The 22,706-nt window shown below is 39.5% G+C and overlaps 1 protein-coding gene across 2 annotated transcripts in view; it reads left to right on the top strand.

Annotated features, from left to right (window-relative positions):
* The first annotated feature begins 2,523 nt into the window (after positions 1–2,523).
* The window catches only part of SLC44A1 (solute carrier family 44 member 1), a 63,727-nt gene continuing 43,544 nt past the window's right edge, over positions 2,524–22,706 (top strand). For both annotated transcript variants that reach the window (XM_066339749.1, XM_066339748.1), the window contains exons 1-3: positions 2,524–2,782; positions 17,809–17,898; positions 19,895–20,037. In XM_066339749.1, coding sequence (XP_066195846.1) covers positions 2,756–2,782; positions 17,809–17,898; positions 19,895–20,037 — 260 coding nt within the window. In that variant the 5' untranslated portion in view covers positions 2,524–2,755. The remainder of the gene's footprint in view (positions 2,783–17,808; positions 17,899–19,894; positions 20,038–22,706) is intronic.

The following is a 22,706-nucleotide window of genomic DNA, read 5'->3' as shown; positions in this document are numbered from 1 at the left end:
ACTGAAGCAAAAGTCCTAAATAAATAGACTATTTTAAAATTTTGAATTTGGTCTGCTTAAGAGGCTGACTAAATATCATCTATGGCACAGACCTGATGCTTCTGATACCCAAGCAAACAGACAAGATAAACACTGGGACAAAAGTCAATTTTATAAATGGCAAAATGGAGGAACAGAGATTCTGATGGCTCCAAAGTTACACAAGAATTTGCTACAAATTTCTTGTTATCAATTACTGTGTCAATCACAAAATAATCATTCCTTCTAGAGAGTGTTCTTGCAAAACAGTTCTTCGATGACCACATCTTTGAACATCACAGAAATATTTGGATAGAATGAGGTGGAACAATGAATATAATAGCAATATACATGTATATGAAGAAACACTATTTTAACCACATACTATCAAATCTGAAAATTGTGATGTTACTTACAAGTCACCAACCTTGGAGGTATTTAAAGGATATGCAGATATGGCACTAAGGGACATGTTTTAGCCATGGACTTTGCAGGGCTGGATTATGGTTTGACTTAATGATATTAGTGGTCTTTTTCAGCCAAAATGATTCCATGATTCTACTTGCCCTTTAAACTGACAAGAGCTAAAAAAAACCCAGCATGATTCACAACTCACCCACATGTCAGCTTCTTGGTTTTTTTGGAAGCCTAACAAAACTCCTCTCTAGCCATAAGGTCTCTTCTTTTGCCTCATTCTGCCTGTCATAGGATCATTTTATATTGAAGTAATTTCAATGCTATTTCTAATCATGGATATTCTACTGTATTGATAGACTAGTAGATAACTCTGCTACTGAGTTAAGAATCAGAAAAAAGAACTTATACAGAGTATTGCTTCATAAATTTAGGTTGTGCTCAAACACAACTGCAGTGCCAGAAAACGTCCTTACAAGGGACTGAGGTTAGCCAGTGTGACACTCAACAACAAGGACAGAATGGAGGATCTGGGAAACTACAGGTCATGTCAGCATGACCTCAGTGCCCAGGATTGGGTTGTAGAACAGATCATCTCGAGTGTGATCACACAGAATAGGCAGGACAATCAGGGGATCATGCCCAGACAGCATGGCATTAGGCAAGTCAGATCCTCATTGACCAACATGATCTCCTTCTATGACAAAGTTATCCGCTTAGTGCATGAGGGAAAGTCTCTGACTCTGTCTCCCATAGTATTCTCCTAGAGAACCTGGCTGCTCATGGCTTGGATGTGTGTTCTGGTTGCTGGATATAAAACTGTCTGGACAGCTGAGCCCAATAAGTGGTGGTGAATGGCACCATATTCAGTTCACAACTGGTCACTAATGGTGTTTCCCCCGGGCTAAGTACTGGGGCCTGTGTAATATGTTTATCAGTGACCTGGTTGAGTGTACAAGTGCCCCTTTAGTCAGTGTGCAGATGACACCAAATTGAGTCAGAATGTTGACATGCTGAGGGCACGGAAGTTCTGCAGAACCATCCGGACATGCTGGGTTGCTGGGCTAAGGCCAAGTGCCAGGTCCTGCCCCTGGATCACAATAACTCTGGGGAATGCTACAGGCTGGGGGAAAAGTGGCTGAAAGCTCTGTGGTTGAAGAGGGCCCAGGGATGCTGAACATGAACAGAGCCTGCAGAACGTGATCAAACAGCACGGTCAGGTAGCCAAGAAGGCCAATGGCGTCCCAGCCTTTATCAACAATAGTGTGGCCAGCAGGACCATGGATCATCCCCTTGCTCTCGGCACTGGTGGGGCCACACCTCAAATTCTCTGTCCAGCTCCAGGCCCTGTAGAAGAAGGACACTGAGGGGCTGGAGTGTGTCCAGAGAAGAGCAGTGGAGCTGGTGAAGAAGGGTCTGGAGCACAAGTCTTACTAGGAGTGGCTGAATGGAGCTGGGGCTGTTTAGGCTGGAGAAAAAGAGGCTCAGGGGTGATCTTATCACACTCTACAACTGTCTGAAAGGAGGTTGCACCCTGGTAGGGGTCGTCGTCTTCTCCCAGGTAACAAAAGACTGTTCTCAGGCTGCGCCAAGGGAGGTTTATATCAGATGCTACAAAACATTCTTCCGCCATAAGGCTGGTCAGGCATTGGAACAGGCTGCCCAGGACCGCAGTTGAGTTACCATCCCTGGTAGCATTAAAAGAAGTGTAGAAATAGCACTTGATTCTACTACAAATTCTTGGCTGCAAATGCGTATGCACCACAGGGCCATACGAGCAGCTCTTTTTTTCCTCTCAGCAGGCGGGCTCGCAGACTCTTCGGACGCCCTGCTGAGCAGAGTTTGGTTACCATAGGCAGCTACCCCTGCCCCAACGCGCACCTTGCCGTGGGGCACTGTGAGTGAAGAATGAAGTCTGAGCTGGGCCGGCTGCGGAGCAGCGCCACCCCGACGGCCATTTCCACACCGGAAGCGGCGGTGGCGCGCGGGGGGCGGGGCGGGGGCAGGGCCGCCGGCCGGGCAGGTACCCCCCGCACCGCAGGGCACTGGCCACGCCCCCTGCAGGCCCCGCCCCTCCCCGGCAGACCCCGCCCCGTCCCCGATCGGCCGCCGTGGGGGGGAGGAGGATGAGGGGGCGCCGCGGCGGCGCTTGTGGTGCAGCAGCGCTCCTCGTCTGACCGGGCCCCGCGGTCTCCGCTGCTTCGCCGGCGCTTCCTGCGTGCCGCCCTCCGTGCGCCCCGCACCGTGCCGCCGCCCGGGGCGGGGGGAGTCGCGGAGAGTGGATGCCCAGCGGGCACCCCCGGGGCAGCGACCCGAGGACGCCATGGGCTGCTGCAGCTCCGCCGCGCAGGTGAGTGGCCCGTGTCCCCCTCCCTTTTCTGACCCCGCCGCCCTCCTCTGCAGGGCCCTGTGACGGTCGCCCGCGGCCCCGCTGTCCGCCCGGCGGCTGTACTCGCTCCGGCCCCGGCTCTGCCCCTGTCTCTGTCCTGTGGCTGCGCAGCTGCTTTGTCGCCTCCACAGCCACCGTCTCTGGCGGCCGTGCATCCCCTTGTGCCCCTTGCAGCACGGCTTCCCTCAAGCTAAGCACCGCTTTGCTGTCTCCTACCACGGAGCCCCGCTTTCCTGTGGCAGTGTATCCCCCTCGCTACACCTGTAGCGCCGTTTTTCCGTGGCTGCGCACTCCCCTGCGTCCTAGTCTGTCATGGCTGGGAACCCATCGCTTTCCCTCCGCATTTCACGCTCCTGCACCGGCAGCTCTGCCCTCCCTTGGCTGCCACCAGCTTGCTTTCCCCTGCCGTAGCCTTGCATTTTCGTGGCTGGGTACGACCGCCTTACATCCACTCGCCCCAAGCCTTCATGCACCTTTTTGCTCCCTCTGTAGCTCCCGCTCGTGGCTGTACACCCCCGTTTACCCCTACCCCGCCACAGCCTTGCTCCTTACCATGCTACGCACTTCCACCCTCTGCGTACTGTTCTGTGTGCTGCTTCTCCTGTGGATCGTCTTCACCTTGTCCCTTCTTCCCCAGCCCTCCTTTGGCTTTGCAGTCTGTGGCATACCCTGCTATGGCTGCAGCTGCAGACTTCCAGTTCTCACCTGCCCATCCTCATAGTGCCTTGCCCCACTGTCCTGTGATCTCTACCCCACGGCCCCCGGCCATGCCTCAGTACATCTCCCTAGATAGCTCTGCCTGCCCTGTCCTTCCCTGCAGCATGTTCTTTGGGGTTCCTACTGCCCCACCCGACAGAGTAGCTATTCCATGGGAGGAAAGTCATAAGGTCCAGGGCATCCCTCAAGTCCACTGCCTCTGGAAAGGGAGGCAGTCCTAATCCCAGCCTCCTTCCTTCCTCTATGGCCAAGGGTTCAGGTGCCTCCCTACATCCATTTCCCTGTGTGTGATTGGTCCCGGACACAGCTCTTGTTTCCGAGGCCGATTTTTCTTTCTTCCCCCTCCCCCCTCTCTCTCTCTGCTTTGCCCTTACTGACTCCTTTTTGTTCCCCCAGAGTGGTGCTGCCAGGCAAGGCACAAGCGGGAGCTCCACCCAACGCTCCAGTTTGCGGCTCTGCTTCCCATATTAACTTTGCCTTTGAACAACACAGCCAAAGCTATGCTGTTTTTTTGCGTGGCTCTTTTATGAAGGCTGTACTACAAACGATCACGACTGATGCCTTGGCTGTGCTTTGCTCGCTTGTAAATGTTAGCTTCCTTTGGCTGTATCAGTTGCAGTGGCTGATTCTAGCTCCTAGCAGACTGCTTATGTGGGAAAGTCCGTCTCTTCTGTCCCAGATGACTCATCACAGAGATGAGTTTTTGTAGCTCATCCGTTCAGGCAGACTTTTTCTTTTATATAAGAACTCTGTCCTTCCGATGCAGAACACTGCGGAGAGCTGTCCAGTTGGAATAGGAAACATTCTTTCTGTATAGCAAATATGCTGCAAAGAGGAAGGCAATCAGCTTTATGGTGCATGAACAAATGGTTTGAATCAAGAGAGTGAGATATATGCTAAACGTTAGGGGCAGATTTTGAAATTGTTCAGTCACTGCGGTAGACTGCTAGAGGATATTGTGAAGTCTGTATTGTTTGAGGTTTGCAAAAAAACCCAAAAACATCACGTTAGATAAACATCTGTCAGGAGTGGCTTAAGGAAAGCTGATACAGACTTGGAGCATTGAGAGTGAAGTTGATGTTATAAAGTAATGTTTAGAAATATTTTCCAACCTTATTTTCTGTCATTCCTATCCAAATTGCTTTTCTTAAGTGTTTTGTAGGCCCTTTCTAGCACTTCTGTGTAATTTTGAATTGCAGTTCACTGTTCTTTTCTTAAAGGAAAATACAGGCTTATTTGTGGGTAATATTAGAGGATGAGTTGGTTTACGTATCTGGCCTGTTCATGGGTTTCAGCTGACCAATATTTTGGGTTTTAGTAGAATTTGTGTTCTGCTGCCAGGCTATATGATGTTAATGGCTACTAAACTTTTCATTTGCTTTCCTTATTTGTGGCAAGATACAGTACAACAATTGAGCTTGGTACCCCATATATATTGGCAATTTTTTTTAGTTTCCTAACCCTACGCAATGGTGTGTCTCCTCAGGAAATCCAAATCAAAGACTAGTTGCTGAATATTTTATCAGCAGTTTTGTCTGGTATATGGATTACAGAAACCTTGCTACATACCGTACAGCACTACATTAGGTCCTAAAGTCTGTTCTATCATCCCTTTTATCATTAAAAATAAATGTTGTGTTACTCATCCACCATGACGTTTGTAGTTCCCCCTCTTATATTTTTCCTGGGCATGGGTCCATCAGACATTCCTTCATGTTTCCTCACCTACTTTTTTTTTCTCCCTTTGTGGCTTCATATTTATCTTTGACATAATCTGTCCTCTTATCATGAACACCCTCATTCTTTATGACTTTGTTTTTCAAGTAGATTTCTCATTAAGTTTATTTTTCAGCTCTCTAGCCTATTTGATCTTCGTCTGCTAATCCCTATTTCTGACAGAAATTATTACTTCTGTTTTGATTCTGCCAACCAGCTTACCTGATTACTGCATCCCCCAGTCCCTTTCTCATGACTGTCACCCTCTCCTCTCATTTCTGATAATCCATCTACCTCTGACTGATTGTTGAACTGGATAGATTTCTTTGTAGTTTTATTCATAGCTTTTATTTCATACTCAATTATCCATTTTCCCCCCAGATATGTTCCTTTGATTTGCAGGCTGTCTAAAGGCCTCTATCTTAGGCCTATTCCTCTGCCTCTTCCCCAACAGAATCTAAAGGTTTCCAGAGAAAAAGTGATTAGCGTTGACACGTTTCCCTTTATTCAGCACTATTGATTGCTATTTACAGAGATGTATTCTTGTGTTTGTTTCCTGCTTTTTCTGCCCATCCAAAGCCTGATTCATCCAGTTTTTCTTCTGTTTTGATTTCAAATTTCAGGTTTTTACCTCCTGCTGCCATCTTATTCCCATCCTGATTTTATTCTGAGTCGCTATTCTCCATCCTTAAAAATAACAGCACTCTAGTCTATTTCCCTTCTTTTCCAAATTCCTGATCAGAGGAATGTATGTTTGTTGTCATACATTCTTTCCTCTTTCTTTATACTAAATTAATTCCAGTCCAGATTCTGTGTTGTGCTGAAATTGTCTTCAATTAATATCTCTACAGGCTTCTTGTGCCCAAGTTGCAATGATTCCATGTCTTTCTTACCCTCCTTGGTATTGTTGCTTTCAAAAGCAAATGTAATCCTCTACCATATGGTGTTTTATTCTCCCTGGGATGTCTGTAGTGCCACAGAATTTTCTGAGTCAGAAGGAACCCATAAGAATCAGTGAATCCAACTCCTAAGTGAGTGGTCTGTAAAGGGATAGTACTGGGATTTTGCAATTATTCACTGCCTTCTACTCTCTGATTATGGTTTAGTTGCCACTACTTCTGTCTGTGGTTATACTTCCAGCCTTTTCCCCCACCATTTGTTAACTTCCTATTTTACCAAATGTATCAGCTTTATCTGTTGAGAATCATGTTAAATTGAACTTAATGCAACCATTCCAGACTTTGTTCCAGATGAGCTAATTCCTTCTGTTGTTCCACTACTGTTTTGCCTGCTGAGGCGATTAGAACTGGAGTACTTCTTTTCCAGTTTCTTTCTTATTTTCATTTTGGTTTTCCATATTTGCACAAAATTCATTCACTTTCCCTGGTATAGCATCTTCTGTGATCTCCATTATTTCTTTATTATCACAACTGGAGTTCTTGTTTACATCTTGTTCCTTTTCAGTGTTACCTGTTGTTTCTGCTTGGTGTTACAAGGGCATCGTCATCTTTTTTTCTTTAGGGGCTTGTGCAATTCTATACTTATTTAGGATGACTAAGCTGTCAGTTTTTTGTGTGGTTCCAGCCCACTGTCCTTTCTTGGCCACATCTTTATCGTGAGGTGGGTGTTTTCACTAGAAGGATGCTTCTGTCTGGATGCGTCTCTTTTGTCATAGATCTGCTGTGCAACAGAGCTTAAGTTTCTTCTTACTTTTGATGGAGGTAACTCTAGTTTGAGTTTGTGGGGTTTTTTGTATGTTTATACTGTTTTGGAAATTATCTTCTCTACATAAATGTAGGGATCTTTTGAGCAAATGGTACAGAGATTCTGAATTATTAAAATAATTGCTTTTTTCCCCAAATCTTTAGTTTTACTGAGGAAGAAGAAAAGTGGAGTCGAGTGCTGGTGTTCTCTTCTTTTGCTTTTCATTCTTCTCCTTTTCCAGTGATATTTTCTTCTATGTCACAGCATCAATCCATTTTAAAACTGAATTTTCAGGAAGTAACTGTTGGAGTATGTTGCCACAACTGTTAGGATGTGCTGTAAATTTGTTTGTTTGAACTAATCCATACAGGTTTTTTGTTTGTTTTTAAGCAAGAAAACTTGTTTTACAGTATAACTTAAATTGCTCCACTAATCTAGTTTATAGCACAGTTCTGTAAAGTTTCCATTGTGATGTCTGAGGGGACAGAAATTCATAGATGGTGAAAGGGAATGAGGTGTGGGGAGACACAGACCTTAGACTGCTTTCTCGTGGAACAGTTGTTACACATAATCTGTTCTTCTTTTGGCTGTTCTACAATGGAAGTAGCTGGTAGTTAAAAGGTGTTTGCTTTGGCAACATGTAGGAAACAAGGCAGTTTATTTAAGTTTTAATGTTTGTGTTGCAATTGGGAAATGCTGTGTGTGCTTAAAATAAACTTAGAGCTTTTTACATTAATGACTTAAACTATAATACGTGTGTGAGAAGCTTGAAATATTGCTGGGAACTGGAGGTATCACTAGGAAAAATGAAGCACATGTTATTCTTGGTGGTTTTACGGGTGGCTTTGGTTTTTGAAAGACTGTAAGAACTTCCCATTACAAGAGGAGATGAAGTCAGATCATCCCTTAACTTTCCCTTGAGCATCTGCTGTCAAAACAATGTTGAATAAATCTGGAGTTCCTAATTTTTAGAAAAAATGAGTAGTTCTGATGGAATGTCTCTTCCAACCATTATGGGCAATACAGATTTGTAATTGTAAATCAGCCATGTATCTTCAGTGATCAGAGGTTCTCACAGTCAAGTGAGTTTAAGAGGCATCAAGACATGCCTGTTTCATTTTGGGCATAGGTACTATCACGGAAGAAGACCAGATGAATAATGGTGTTGCTGAAGGGAAGAATAAGTTGTGAATTCTCCTTCCAGAAGATGGGCAGCTTGATTTCCCGTTCAATATGCTGAGAGTAGATGAGGCTTCTGTTCTAGCCTCTGGTAAACAGATATAGTGTGAAGGATAAAGTGTACAAGCAGGATCCAAGAACATGCTAATGATAAGGCATCTCATGGAACTGCTTCTGCATTTCTGGTCTGTAAGCTTCTGTGAAGCATGAGATGTCCTTTTATAAATGCTGTTACAAGCAGCTGCACAACCTGTGCAAATGATTTTTTTTTAATCTTAACATAGAAATATTTCAACTACATAGATACTTGTGAGTACTCTATAAAATGCATTGAGTTTTTCCTCCTGAGGACTAGCTAGGTTCACATGACCCTTCAGTTCTATCACTTCTTAAAATTTGTAGCTAGCAAGTTATTTCCTTTACTTTGTCAGGTTATTCAAGCATCAACATTTAAACAGATTCAGGAAGTGGTAGTTTGTACTAGGAACAAGTATAGGACATAGCATCCTTACAATTTTTTTTTTTTTTTATGCTGTGAGAACAATTTTGGAGAAGACTAATTATCTTGCATTGTTAGTGAATGCTAAATCCAAAGCTTATGTTACTGTAATCTATTTTGCCTCAAGACTCCTGTTAGCCATCAGAGTTTTAGGTTAATAATTGTTAATAGAGAGTAAGTTAATATCACCCAGCTGATGGCTTTTCATTGCCTTTATGAGGAAACGAGAGTGTTTTTTAAGCAGTGAAGTTGTTAACCATCTTTATGCTTACTTTGAAGGCAAGCTTTGGCACAAACTGTGCATGCCTTTTCCATATTTGGACTGACTATAATTTTTGTTCCTATGAACTTAACTTAGTGATTTCTTTTCTGTGAAAAGTACAACTTGCAAGCCAGAAACTGGTGTCTTTGATATTTTGTATTTGTATCTTTCGCCCTTTGGAGCAGCTTTTGGAAAATTGTGTAAATTTTATGCTTGCCTTCTAAAAAATGGTTATGCAGTGTTGTCAAGTTATTTCTACCTGTTGACTAAACTGATGGCTAATTTTTACCTTTGTGTTATGAAACTGTACTGAAAGCTTAGTTATAATTTTTAGAAAAATAGTTTGTGTTGGTGAATATCTAATACGATTCTTTTAGGTCATTCAACTGCTTTGACTTTTCCCAGATTTATGCAGTAAATAAATGTCATTGCATTTATTGGCCTGCTTTTTCTAGGCCCCCTCTTGTTGTGTAATTTTGTTTAGTTTGTGTCTTTTGTTTGTTTCTTTGCTTTGTTTTGTTTTCTTCTTTTAAATCTTCTAGGTAAGCAGTTTCCTAATGTGGAGTAAAGGTGTATAATTGTAAGACAATAGCCTCTAGAGCATCTCTATGTATATTTAAGAAGAGAGAAGTGTAAACTTCATTTTGAAGTTCAGCTGTACAGTCCAAAAATTTAGGTTTTTTCTGCTTTAATGTGATTTCAACACCCAGTATGCAATGCACTATAAAAATATAAGATGATTGCTGGTATATTGGAAAGCTGATTCCATACTGCATTTTTACATGCTAGTTTCTAGCAGCTGCTATTTTTATCAATAGTGTTGCTAGACTGTGGTAGAAAGCATGATGAGCAGAACATGGTGACGTGTACCCAATAACATATATACCACATGCTCTTAACTAGTGTAGTTAAGTAGCTGTCTACAGTAGAAATGAGCACTGGCCGGTTTTGGTTTGATTTTTGTTTTAAATTGAAACCACTGCTGCTGCTCTCCACATATATTATTTGACTGAGGAAGAAACCTCTGAATGTTGGATACAGACCTACAGAAACAAAACAGGAAACCCATTTAAGTACTTCGTTCAAGGTCATGATAACCATGTCCTGTGAATGCTTTGTCAGGCTTCACAGAGTTCGCAGGGAAAAACTGCAACATTATTGCCTGGTTATAAGGAAGTATGCTTATGTAATAAGCTAAGGGCTTGACACATTATTTCCTTTTCCATTCTCCTCCCACTTTTTCTTACATAAATCAGATAGAGCTTTCTTAGTATTAGTTCCTGTTAATCTAATATACTTTCAGTGTCCTCAAGCACTGCCCTCTTAATGTAATCCCGAGTGTTTTTCTTTCTTGTTACGACAGAATTTTGAACCTGTAAGTCGTGAGTTTGTGTTTAAGCAGCTGTGATTTTCGCTTGGCAAACACATTTGAATATAGGATGCATTTTGAAGGAATGTGTATCAAACTGCTATGAATGTCGCTGTAGGTAGCAACACTTAGTTCCCACAGCAGTGCTGTGCAGGCCATGAGCTACAAATGAGCTGTGATGTCTTGGGTCTTGCATTTGCATGGAGACAGTGCAAAGAACAGAGGTAGCATTTTCTATGGAATGTCCTCCACATCTCACGTGGATACCAGTAACTGGAGAGTTCTGCTGTGAGATTCCTGGTTTTTTTTGGATGTATCTCAGTGTCCTGCAAAAAAGCTAACATTTGAAAGTAAAGTGTGTGTTTTAATTGTATATTTTACTAGTCCTGAGTTAGAAAATACTTTGTAATTTGGTATTTGCAGTCTGTAGAAGTAATAAAATTTGAAATTCTGTGAAACAGGTTGATGAACAAATAGAAAATTCAAATGTAGTGCAGTAACTTGGTATGTGCAAAATGTCTTCAGAAGTGAAGAAATGTCTTGATGTTTTGGTTTTGTGGTTTTTGGTGGTGGTTATAAGGTTTTGAGGGGTTTTGTGGTTTGTTTTGGTTTTGTTGCTTTGGGTTTTTATTGTTACTGTTTTGGTTTTGTTTGCATGACTAATTTTTTTATTAATGATTAAGAACCATGGAAATACCAACATTGTGTTAAAGTGGATATTTTAAGCCCCTGAAAAGTATTACTGTGATATTTTTGAAGTGTCTTTATTTATTGCTCATTTGAAATAAATACCTAATAATGTATAATGAAGAAAAGAAACAATAGCTAAATACGTTTGAGACTTCAGAACAGGGATTTTGTCTGCAGATGGCCTGATCTCTAAACTTCAAAACTGCAGCAGGTGTGCTGATCATGTCAGCTTTATTTAATCAGCTGTGTTATGTTTCAAGATAAATATTTAAGTTGTTGATTGAGGTGGAGGTATGTAATCAAGGAGTTTTTGAAGCAATATTTAATATGAGTTGACTGTAAAGATGAATGGAAGATGATCTACAACACGACATATGCTACATTCAAGAGTGAAGTTCCCATGTATGAGTTTTCAGGGTAAACATTCTTATATTGCGCCATTAGTAACATTGTAAGTGATACCTTATGTGATCTCAATTTTGTTTACCTTATGTTAAAACTTATAAATACTACTTGTGCAGTCAGAGAACATTAGCAAAATAGAAGATGTGGACATATTGAATTGGTGATTTTCTTAATCTGAAATTAAACAAAGTATAAATTCATTACCTTTTGGTGGATAAAGCAGTATTGCACCTAGTATTATTTCTGAGTTTCATACTTATAATGGGCAGGTGCATCTTTTCAGTGGATGGGGCTTTGGAGAGCAAATAGTGAAATGTGAAGTTGTTAGGAAAATAAGGATGTGGGTCCCTATATATAAAATACCGTTATATGGCTCTAGGTCTGAAATGTGACTAGTGTCTGCTTTGCATAAAATTTAAAAATACTGTTTTGTAATGAGATTGAAGCAGAAATTCCACAAAAATGGGTATTGGACTCCACAGTGAGTTGCATGTCCTATTATGCAGTCCCTTTTGGAATTGCCCCAATTGTTTTGGCTTCTTTCTAGAGATGACTGGGACATGCTGCAGTAGTGTTACAGTGACAAGCTCTTTTGTCCCTGTAAGTGGGAGACATTGCTTCTAAGTCTTCTTGGTTTTCTAAATCTGCAGCAACTCAAGCTACTGCCTCGCATGAGAATGCAACCATTAGCAAGCTCTTTGAGATTGGAGTACTACTCTTCCCCAGAGGTAGATCCAGGCCAGGTCTAGACTAACAATCATTTTAGTGTTTATGGAGGTATTTAAATCGATACAGTATAGTTCATTCTTCCAGGGAACTGGCCTAATTTAGTAGAATAAAAGTTTGCACTTGCTGGTGTGTGTTCTCACTCTGGCAGTGATAGAGGTGTATCAATAATATGCTGTATAATAAGCAAGGTTTACTGTGAATCTGAGAGATTGTCTGAACTCACCATAGTACTGTAAGCTGCTACTTAGTGCTTTGACTAAAAACCTTATAGGTCATGCACAGGAAATCTGTAGGTAATGGTGAACATTTTAACTAAGTCAGCTGTGTTCTTTGTCAGTGTTCTTTGCCTTCTTGGTGGAGTAAGCTAAGAGTTTATGTGTAAAATTGTAGGTAATGTCATGAACTGAAAATAGGTTTCGTTCTTCAAGACTTTGTTCTGCACACTTAGTGAGTGGATTTGCCACATGTAAGTTCTAGAGAGAGAACTAGTTTACTTGAGTTTTAATTTTGTTCTCGGGAGTGTGTCTATGTGGGGAATTGAGTGTCATGCTTGAGGTCAGGACTCATGGTCTCTCTTTAGGCTCTAGGATCAAGGTCTGTTCAGAGGTGGAAGAAGTTTCATTAGGATAATAGGCAGCTGCTGCTAGTTCTTTTAAACAGCTGCATAGTGTAGAAAAGTCTACCATGTCTTGGACAGAAAAATGGCATATCTCTTAAACCTGGAGAATTACTCTCTTGTGTTGGAAACGGTTTGCTAAACTAGTAAATTATGGCTCATCTTATTTGTAGGTGGAATGCCTCACAGTAAAGGTCAACATGTGATTAGTACTGTTCTTTAGCTTGTAAAGATGTAAAATGGGTAAAATACCATCTCCTTGAATGGCTGTTAGGAATCACTTATAAATGTTTCAAGAACTTTTTTTTCTTTTGTGTGGGTATATTTCAATAGCATTTGAAGGTGCGGGGTTAAACTTGGCTTGTAGGACAGCCTTTGAACTGGATGACTTCTTGGTCATCAGCTTTTTAACCTGGCTTGCCCATTTCCGAAGGAGCCATGCCTTTACATGTCATTTGGTGGTATGCACGGTATTGCAAATGGACCTTCCAATTCTGAAGGGTTGAATTTGCAACACAAACGTAAAATTTATGTATTCTATACTCACAGTGCTACCAGAATAAACAAAATGCTGTTTATATGATCAGTCGAATCTCTGGTACTTTATCAGAATCAGTTTACCTTCTAGGAAAGGTGGATGTTGTGGCAGTTTCCATGAAAGATGCCAGCCAGGATGAGAATCCTTTTTTTTGCCTCTAAAGGCTGTTTATTTATGCTGTGTGCATACTGTGGCGGTTTGTCTTCTATGAAGATAGTTAGCTACACAATAATTCCTGAATTCTGATTTAAATAAACAAAGAGCAGTTATGTCTGCTTACTCTTCTGTATTGAAATATAGTTGTATGTATTCTGAGTCAGGATATTACATCAAGGTAATGAAACAGAAAATTTAAAGATGCAGTTAGATGAATACAGTTCCTGTGATAGGGTTTTGTTACAAATTATCTTAACATCAGTGTACTTAACTGTTGAATGAAGTTGTGACTTTGTTCTTACAACCTTTACGTTGATATGCAAATTGGAATAATCCTATACTCTCCAGCTGCTAATTTATACTCACAAGCCCAAGTGGAGCCTAGAGTCTTAACCTCTAGGCTCTGACCTGCAACTCTTTTCATCCAGGAGCTCATGCCAGTTATTCACTGGGTTGTCCTTAATTCAGCCCACCTGCTTCACTAGCTCCTGAATTTTCTTCTTGAAACGTGTCATCTGACCACCACAAGACTTTTTCTTTCTGCTTTCTGTACCATTTTGATGTTGCAACATTATCAATTGATGGCAGATTGCATCTTTATCCTTATCTTATTCACATCTTTGCTACTTACCCACAGCTTGATTATCTGTATATGTAGTGCTGCAGATGTTCTTTAATAGGCTTCTTGCTTCAGTCTCATCACTCCGAAATTTTATATTGCATGAGACATGTTGTGTTAAAAATAAATTCTCTGTAGCTCCCTGCATCCTGTTGAAATGCTGTGTTTTTTCATCTTTTTATGCTCTTATGTGGGTTTCCCTCTGGTTATGGCACATGACTGCTTGCACCCAGTACTGCTCTTACAGTTAACAGTGAAAGTGGTTTTGGCTATGCTTATGTACAGGAATTCTGGCAATTCCTATACAGAAGTATATTGCAGTATGCAGAGGAGACCTATTCTTTGGTACTGCAAAGGTATACTTTGGAAGTGACAGCAAGAAAGAAATCTGGAAGAGGGATTTTTTGTTTTGTTTGGAGTGATTGGATGGGGTGAATACCAAGAAAATAACCTCTTTTTCTTTTGTATTTGCATGAGGGTTCTGATTTGTTTTTGAGTTTGATAAGTCTTGTGCAGAATGGACAGATGTAGACTTCTGAACACACTCCTTTTGGTTCTTGAGTAAATAACTCATAAAATCAGCGCAAAAAAGCTGTTATGAGCAGTAATTGTTCCCAACCTGCAATTTTGCCTTGGAGAGAAACATTTGTTTGGGCCAAACAAGAGAGAATTTGTTTGCCACAAGTTCTTAGTCTTGTGGAACTAAGAAACATTGCGCTTCTGACTGAGTGCTCCAGATTCTCTGTGCTCTCTCATGACAGTACATGCTTTGTTTATGGCAAGAATATCCTTGGAGAGCATAGTGTAAGTTATGAAAGCGCTGTTTTAAGGGACAACTTGAAATTAATCTAATAATTTCCTTTTTTTTTTTTTCTCTCTAGCTTTCTTGCATGATCAAATAGCACAGCCTCCTAATCTGTCTGGAAGAAAAGCTAAAATGAGTAGAAGTGCTGATTTAGGATTTCAGGCAAAGCAGGTCTACTAAAATGTTATGGTGTTTCAGTCACAATGGAGACAAAGCATAGTTTAGACTGCAGAACAAACAACATTTGTTAGATCTTATGTTGACCATGGCCTAACAATTTATGTTGCCAAAGCATGGACATCACAGTCTGAGTAGATGCCTAAGGGTGCAGAGTAGTCAGGCAGCAATCACTGGAGATACACAGACGCCAACATCAGAGACAAGGATAAAGAATTGTGAAGCTATGGAAGAGGATTCATTTGGAATCCCGAATACAAGGAAGCAACTGGGAAGAAAATAACAGGCAGATAATGGTAGCTAGCCTGAGTTTTAATGAGGTCTGAGGACAACAAAGATTGGACAGGTTACAGAAGAGGGTGTTGTTTTAAACATATATAATTTCATACCTTGTTACCATACTAGGTGGTTAAGTTGTAAGTTAGTAAGTATCTAGTACCTATTGAGTTTCCTCCAATGATACCTTTTGGTTTGGAATACCTTCCTAGTGGTTTGTTATCGTTTTGTTGATTGTTTGGTTTTTTAAATTTAGTTTTGTTAATTTTTTAAAGTGTTGTGGGTTTTTTGTTGGTGGTTTTTTTTGTGTTTTGTTTTGTTTTTTGTTTTGTTTTGTTTTTGTTTGTTGTTGTTGTTGTTGTTGTTGTTGTTTGTTTTTTTTAATATGAAGCAGAGTAAGAACCATAGAGAAATGATTTATCTGTGTAACTTTCTGACTATGGTCTACATTTTGGCATTTCAAGTTTCTTTTTGACATATAAATTGCAGTCCTCTTAGTAAGTAAAATCGATTGCTTATGGTAACTGTTACTTATGGTAACTGTGACTAGTGAGACAACTGAAATCCTTGCCAGAGCTATTCTAGAGGCTTTAAAAATCCTATTAAAAGATTTTGTATGCAGATGGTGGAGGATAAAAAAACCCAACCAAACAAACAGCATACTCTGCAGTGCATTTTGCTGCTCCCTCTTTTGCCAAGGGCAGTTTGCTCTTAAGAGATCAGCTGTAGCTGAAATTTATGTCTGCTGTTTGTAAATAAAAGTAAATTTCTAAAGAATCTAGAGTTCTTGGAGTGAATTTAGGAATAGGAAGCACGAAGCCTTCTGTGTTTTATGCAGTTATGATTATGCTAATTATAACAACATAAATGTCACAATCTTGTTGTAAATGTTAAATTCGAAGGGTATGTTAGTTTCAAGTGGAAACTGACAGGATCAGAAGATTCAGTTTTGTTGAATGTGGATTGTAGGATGCATAAAGTGACCTTTTAGCACCTCTCACTGCTGATGAGTAAAATCTAAAGAAGTTTGTTCAGAACCTACAGTGAATTTGCATCTTGAATTAAAACAGTATTTATCGCACCTGTAGGACTATATTTATCACATCTGTAAGTGGAACTTCCTTAATAAGATTGCAAAATTAGCATGGAATTCCCTAATGCAAAGTTGAGCTCTATAGAAAACTATATTTTTTGAAGTGTGATGCATGCAGGACGTAATTTGTTTACCCAGTTTTTAGATTTCTGATGGTAGTATTTTAAAAGATTGCTTTGTGCCTGTGAATTAAAAAAAGCCAAAGTCATGAATACCAAAAAAATCACATTGCTAATATAATGTAAGTTATATGCTTTTTTAAAAATTAAAAATATGCAAAATACGTACTGGAGATAAAACATGTTGATCTTTCATCCAGCCATTCTGTTTTAGTTCAGTACTGACATTTGCTGCCTTGACATCAAAATCTTGAATATTCTTCAGAGTCTTAAGAGAAAAAAATTAATTCAAAATTTGAATAGGTCATCCCCTTTGCTCTGTCTCTGGAGAGAACAGTTGTGCATGTAGTCTCCTTGTGTCAATCTCCTTTTCTTCTTCAAGGCTTAAAAGAGTCTGCAGTTTTTGGGTCTCAATATATCCGAGGATTCGGTATTTGGGAATCTGTTGAAAAAACTTATCTGTGTAATTGTGTATTTTTAAAAGTAGCTGTAATCAGTATTTTTGTTATAACAAATTCTAATTTGGTGGTTAGTTTCATATTACAGCTAGTGCTTATTCTTTTCCTGAAACCTTTTTGCCTAAATGACTATTTGTAAGACTCTAATTATATTAGCAATGTATACGTACTTGAGAATTTTTACCTCATGAGCAGCAAACTCTGAATTGCTTACCTCCATCATTGAGTATTCCAATCTTTAATTATACAACTTTCCTTTCTGGCACCATAGCAATACAGATGAAGGGTTCCCTCACTAAAGTGTTAAGTTCAGCTCCCTTATGGCAGGTAGAAAACTGTTCTTTACACAGTAATTCATTGCGTCCTTTCTGCATGCAATTCATTGCCTCCTTTCTACATGCATAGTTCTTGTTCAGCCTGCCAATAGTGTTTGAAAACCTAGGGGTTTTTGAAAAGTTTAATCCTTGATCCTTCCTGGAAATCAGATTACTGAAAAGTAGCTGCGGAATACTGCAATAGGAGATATTGTCAATTCCATGCCATTAATTTCTGTTTCCTGTTAATAAAAAGACAAGTGAAAATGACCCAGTTTGTGGATAAATATTTGTAAATTTCTGGATAAATTAACTGTTTCCTGAGTAAATAACTATTTGATGATCTAGCTCCTGTGGTGGCGCTCCTTTTGGAATTGTACATGAACCCTACTCTTTAAGTCTTTCAACCAAGCTTCTTAAACAGTCTTGGAATTTAAAGATGGCTCCTGCTGCATTTAAATTACCTGTAGAATCATTTTCTGTCTTTTTGTAGTATGAGCAGACAATTAAAGTGGTTTTACTCTCACTTCTCTTTTCTCACACAAGAGTTCCAAGCGAGAGTGGAAGCCTCTGGAAGACCACAGCTGCACAGATGTACCATGGCTGCTGTTATTCGTCCTCTTCTGTGTAGGAATGGTGAGTAAAACTCCAAGAATATTGGAAATATTATATAGTTGAAGAGTTTTCATTAGTAAGAAAGGAATTTAAAAACCTGTCAGTAACCCAGTCACTGGCAAAGATCAGGATATATTTGCACAGGAATCATCAGCTGTAGAACAGAAATGAGTAGTATGTGCATATCAAAGGCCTTTGGTAAGGATCCATAATTTATTTTTGGGGCCAGTTCTTGCTCCAGCTTCTCTTCCCCTGAAACTGCAGTCTCAGTGGTGAGTGATTTTTAGCATGGGAGATTATCACTTGACTCATGTTCTTTACGGGATTCTTAATATCCCAGAAATGATAGCGGGGAGTCTGGTAAACAGTTCTGTGAATCACAATAAACATTTTTTGTGAGAAACAGAGATTCTGACTCAAAGAATTAACTGGGTTTTTGTTAATTTGTGAACTTATTTATTTTTATTGTATACTTAGTAGAAACAGCTATTGTTTACAACCATATTACTAATGATAATATTTTTCTTTCAAAGCTTTAACAGTTCTGTCCTCTGTGATGAAACCATCACCTTTTTCAAGTCAGCTTCACAATACTCTACATTTTTAATAAAAAGACCAAACCTCCAAAAGCTGCAGATTAATGAAAACTAGAAATATATTTCTTTCAATCTTGTTTTGTTTCATGGATCTGTGTTTGCTACTCTTCTTCCCTCAGTCTCTAGTGTTTGGAATAATTCCACTGAAAATTTTCTTCTACTTTCCCCAGGGTGTCTTTTAATGGTTGGGCTTCAAATGTAAAAAATTGTAATGATTATTAAAAATCGTATGAATTACAGTGTTACTGTGACATGAATATCTCAAAATTGCAAAAAGCACAGCACTTCCTGAAACAAGTAGCTTTCTTTTGCATTTTTTTATTTTCTGATTTTGTTGATGTTCCCTAGTTATTTGGTTATACTTACCTGTTCCTCCAATTATAAATTAGTTTTCTGTGCCTGAGTGTCCCAAATTTTCCAGTGTAAGCAATGCAATATACAGAGCAATCATCCACCTGAGTCACATAGTTACTGTTCTAGGAGACTTCACTTGCAGTGTGAACCACCAACATTTTTACTGTTCCATGCCAACGTCATTACTTGTTGTCATAATTTCATCTGATCCTGCCACTGCCATCTGTTGCTCCATGCAGTTGTCTCAGCTGTTTATTCCACTTCTCAAATCTTAGCCTGTTTCACATGTAAAATGATTTTCCTTGGTGGTAGAGGAGAGAGCTGATGGTTCATTTCTCCCTGCTATGATTTGCTAGTGAAGCTTTTGGGCCAGTCTCTTGTTTGCAAAATCATTGCCTTAATCATGGTTTTGCTTGTGAAATATCTCTGGAAGTTCACAGCAAAACCTACCTCCTTAGGGTATTTTCCACATTACTTGGTCTGAACCATTTTGCTTTACATCTGTTTCTTTCCTGCATTTTAAAACCAACATCTGAAACCATAGTGGCCTTGACCTGGTCACCTGCTTTAAGAGGGTTTCTTAAAAGAAACTTCGGTTAGATAGGCCTCTTCATTCTAGCTCATCTTTGAAAATAATGAATTTAAAGGAAAGAAAAAAAATTTGTAAGCAAGAAAATCTGGATTGTGTGGAATGGTCCCAGATGTATAGCAATCCATGACAACTCCATCTCTGCTTGTAGCTCTCCTTCACTGCCTGCCCTTGCCCACTTGCTGACTTCTGCCTTCTGCTTCATGCCCACTTGCTGACAATATGACTTTCAAATAAACCACGTACCGGAGTCTTAACTGTGCTTGTATAATATCCAGTGTTAGATGTCTGATTCCTCTTTTAGCCTGCATTATGTTTTGTTATTGCACAACAGTTCTCTGTGATAATCATTGTCTTTCATTTTCCAATCTGAAAGAATTTTTAGACAACTTCTGCTTAGAAATGAATTAATTAAACTGACTTTTCCCAGCTGTCAAACAGAGTATTGCTAAACTGTGGGGGTTTTTTGTTCCTCCAGGGTTTTATCTGTGGCTTTTCAATAGCTACAGGAGCAGCTGCAAGACTGCTTTCAGGATACGACAGTTATGGAAATATTTGTGGACAGAAAAATGTCGAGGTGGAGGGAATAGTCAACAGTGGTCTGGACCTCACACACAAGAAGTAAGTATGTGATACAATTCTTACATTCTGTAAACCAGGAAAGGCAAAACCTTTCCTTTTTTGAGAGTGGTTTTAAAAAAATTGTCAGAAAGGATATGCTAACTCATTCCTTCTTGTCCTTTGACACTTTTCTCACTTAGAGGACATCAATCTTTTGTAACAAGCAGCAACATCAGACTATATGTTGGCAGATATGCAATATGAATACAGCTAAGACATTGAGGAATGACTTTTTCTCAGTATCCATTTCATGTAGGATATTGTACTAGGCTGCTGAAAATTCTTGTTTGTTAGAGTTGTAGGTGTGACAAGTATTCTCAGATTTGGGAGCAGGCTTTAATATCAATGTTTGCTTTTGATGTTGTATGCTTGGTTTCTGCCACTATGTGTAAGGGGAGATGAGGTATATGTCACACATTAGAATAAGACTTAAAAATTTAAACTGTAGGCAGAATGCATGTATGTGGCTTGTGGAGAAAATGCACAAAACTTTAGAGATGCACACAGCTTTGATTAAGCAGCATCCCGTTAAAACTCATACCCAAAGTTTTGGTACTTCCTACCTGTTATACAAGAAGACATCACACTGCAGTAGTGGTACTGGAGCAGTGGCAAGAATTCTACACTGACAGACTGAATACCTGTGAATATCTTTTGAAGTCTGTCTTGTCAGTCAGGCAAGCTCACAGTCCTTCTGTACAGTTTGAGTGTGACTTAAGAAAGTAAACTGTTAAGCTTAATAATACAGTGATATAAAGGACACAAAACCCCTGTTTTTTCACTGTCAATTACTTCAAGAAGCTAAAAGTTACTCAGAAATTACTATGATAGCCTTTTGCTTCACAGTTTCAGACTAACAGGAAATTGATGATTTTCATAAATTATTTTGGAAGCATGCTCTCATGAGATCTGTTTATTTTGAGTTGCTATTCTAAAGACTTCTAAATTTCTCATTTAAAATTTGATGTAGATAGATAATTGGTGATTACCAGAAAGATTTGAGATAAATAAAAAGTCTGGAATTTTTGCTGCGATCTTTCATCAGGAAAATAATTTCTTCATCTAATCTCATCTTTCAAGAAAGTTGGAACGCTTAAAGCTTATGCAGCATTGTTTTCTTATTTTTGTACATAAACATTTTAGCACTTTCTAAACCTGTGTGTATATAGTACAAAATTGTGACTAGTGTTCTGAGAAAAAAAAATGCAAATTTTTAAATCATAATTTTAAGTTTACCTTTAGAAAGAAATGGTGTCTGAGTTCATGTGAAAGTAGAGACTCAGACACCTTATTGAAATGTAATAATTAGTATTGTGGTAGTATTCCACAAGTGACTTAAGTCAGACCATCATGTGGGGAAACATTTACCACTAAGTAAATTCCTCTTGTAAATGCAAGCTCAAAAGACAGCAGATGGAAAGACAGCAGCTAGTTGATAAACCCTGTTGTTTGTCAAGAAGTCTTAATGAGGATCAAAGAAGTGTGCTTTTCTGACAAAGATGTCATGGCTTTGAGGCTCTAAACAAATTAATAGATACATATGTGTGAGTTATAGTCATCTCTGTTTGGTTAAGAGACAATCCTCTGCTAAAGCCAGATTATTCTTTAACTGTTCACATGAAGTGCCTGGTACAGTCCAGGGTACTCAGTTTTGGAAGAGATTGGTTCTTATTTAAGTGAATGATCTTTCCTTTTCTCACACCCCATAGTTTCTTCTGAAAAATTGCCAAGCAAATTAAAAAAGCTATCTGCTTTGCATCTGTCTCTAGCAGATGGAGTTCCTGCAGTGTCTGAGGTGGAGTTCATGGGAGTATTTAATGCTATTTTTGTAGGAGCACTTTGCAGACAGACTGTAAAAATAACTCTTCTTCCTGCCTGTAGATTTTAGTTTGTGTAGAGAAAGAAAATGCTTTTAAGCTCCACAAATGGGGCTCTGGAAATATGGAGTTATTCTCATTTCATTTTGCTTGCAGGGTAATTCCAGTTTCATTTCCTAGTCCAAGGGCTGAAAAGCTAAATCATCTGTAAAAATAACATTTTCTTCCTTGTATATGACAGCAACCCATAGGCACTGTCATGTGGAAGTGAAATTGATGTGGTCTGTGTGGATATGGAAATCTGAATGGTAAGGATGAAGAGCAGAGTTCTCACAGGGATATGATTTGCTCTGTGTACATCAGATATGTACATCAGTGAGATGAAATATTGGGAAGGAGGATTTTACAGCCTGGTCTCATGAACAAAGAGTGGATGAGGCATCCTTTTTATTTTTACAAGGTAACCACAACACACTTTAATAGGCTGTTTTCTAGAATCAGACATAGGCTTGTCTGATGTACACAGTGAATTATTAGTATTCTAATATATCATAATGTATTAGTGAATTCTAATTAAACCTATCTGCTTCAAGTAAGCTCCTTGCTTTACAGTTTCTGGTAGTTATAAGGGGTTTAAAATTACTTTTTATTTGCAAATACATGATAATCATAGCCAAATACAAGTATCTGAAATGCTAGTTCAGTCTGGTTTTTGATCACCAATAAGTCTGTTTGGACAGAATTCAGTTTGTGCTGTCTGCTCAAGTACTAGAAGATGTGCATATGATGCTATGGAGAATAGTTAGGGTGGCATTCTGCCTGAGTCTTGCCTTTGACCCCAGGAAATGTGAA

The sequence above is a fragment of the Sylvia atricapilla genome, chromosome Z, assembly GCF_009819655.1.
Source record: "Sylvia atricapilla isolate bSylAtr1 chromosome Z, bSylAtr1.pri, whole genome shotgun sequence".
NCBI classification, from domain to species: Eukaryota; Metazoa; Chordata; class Aves; order Passeriformes; family Sylviidae; genus Sylvia; species Sylvia atricapilla.
Note: the sequence above shows the minus strand (reverse complement) of the source record. Positions and strands in the feature narration are given on the sequence as shown.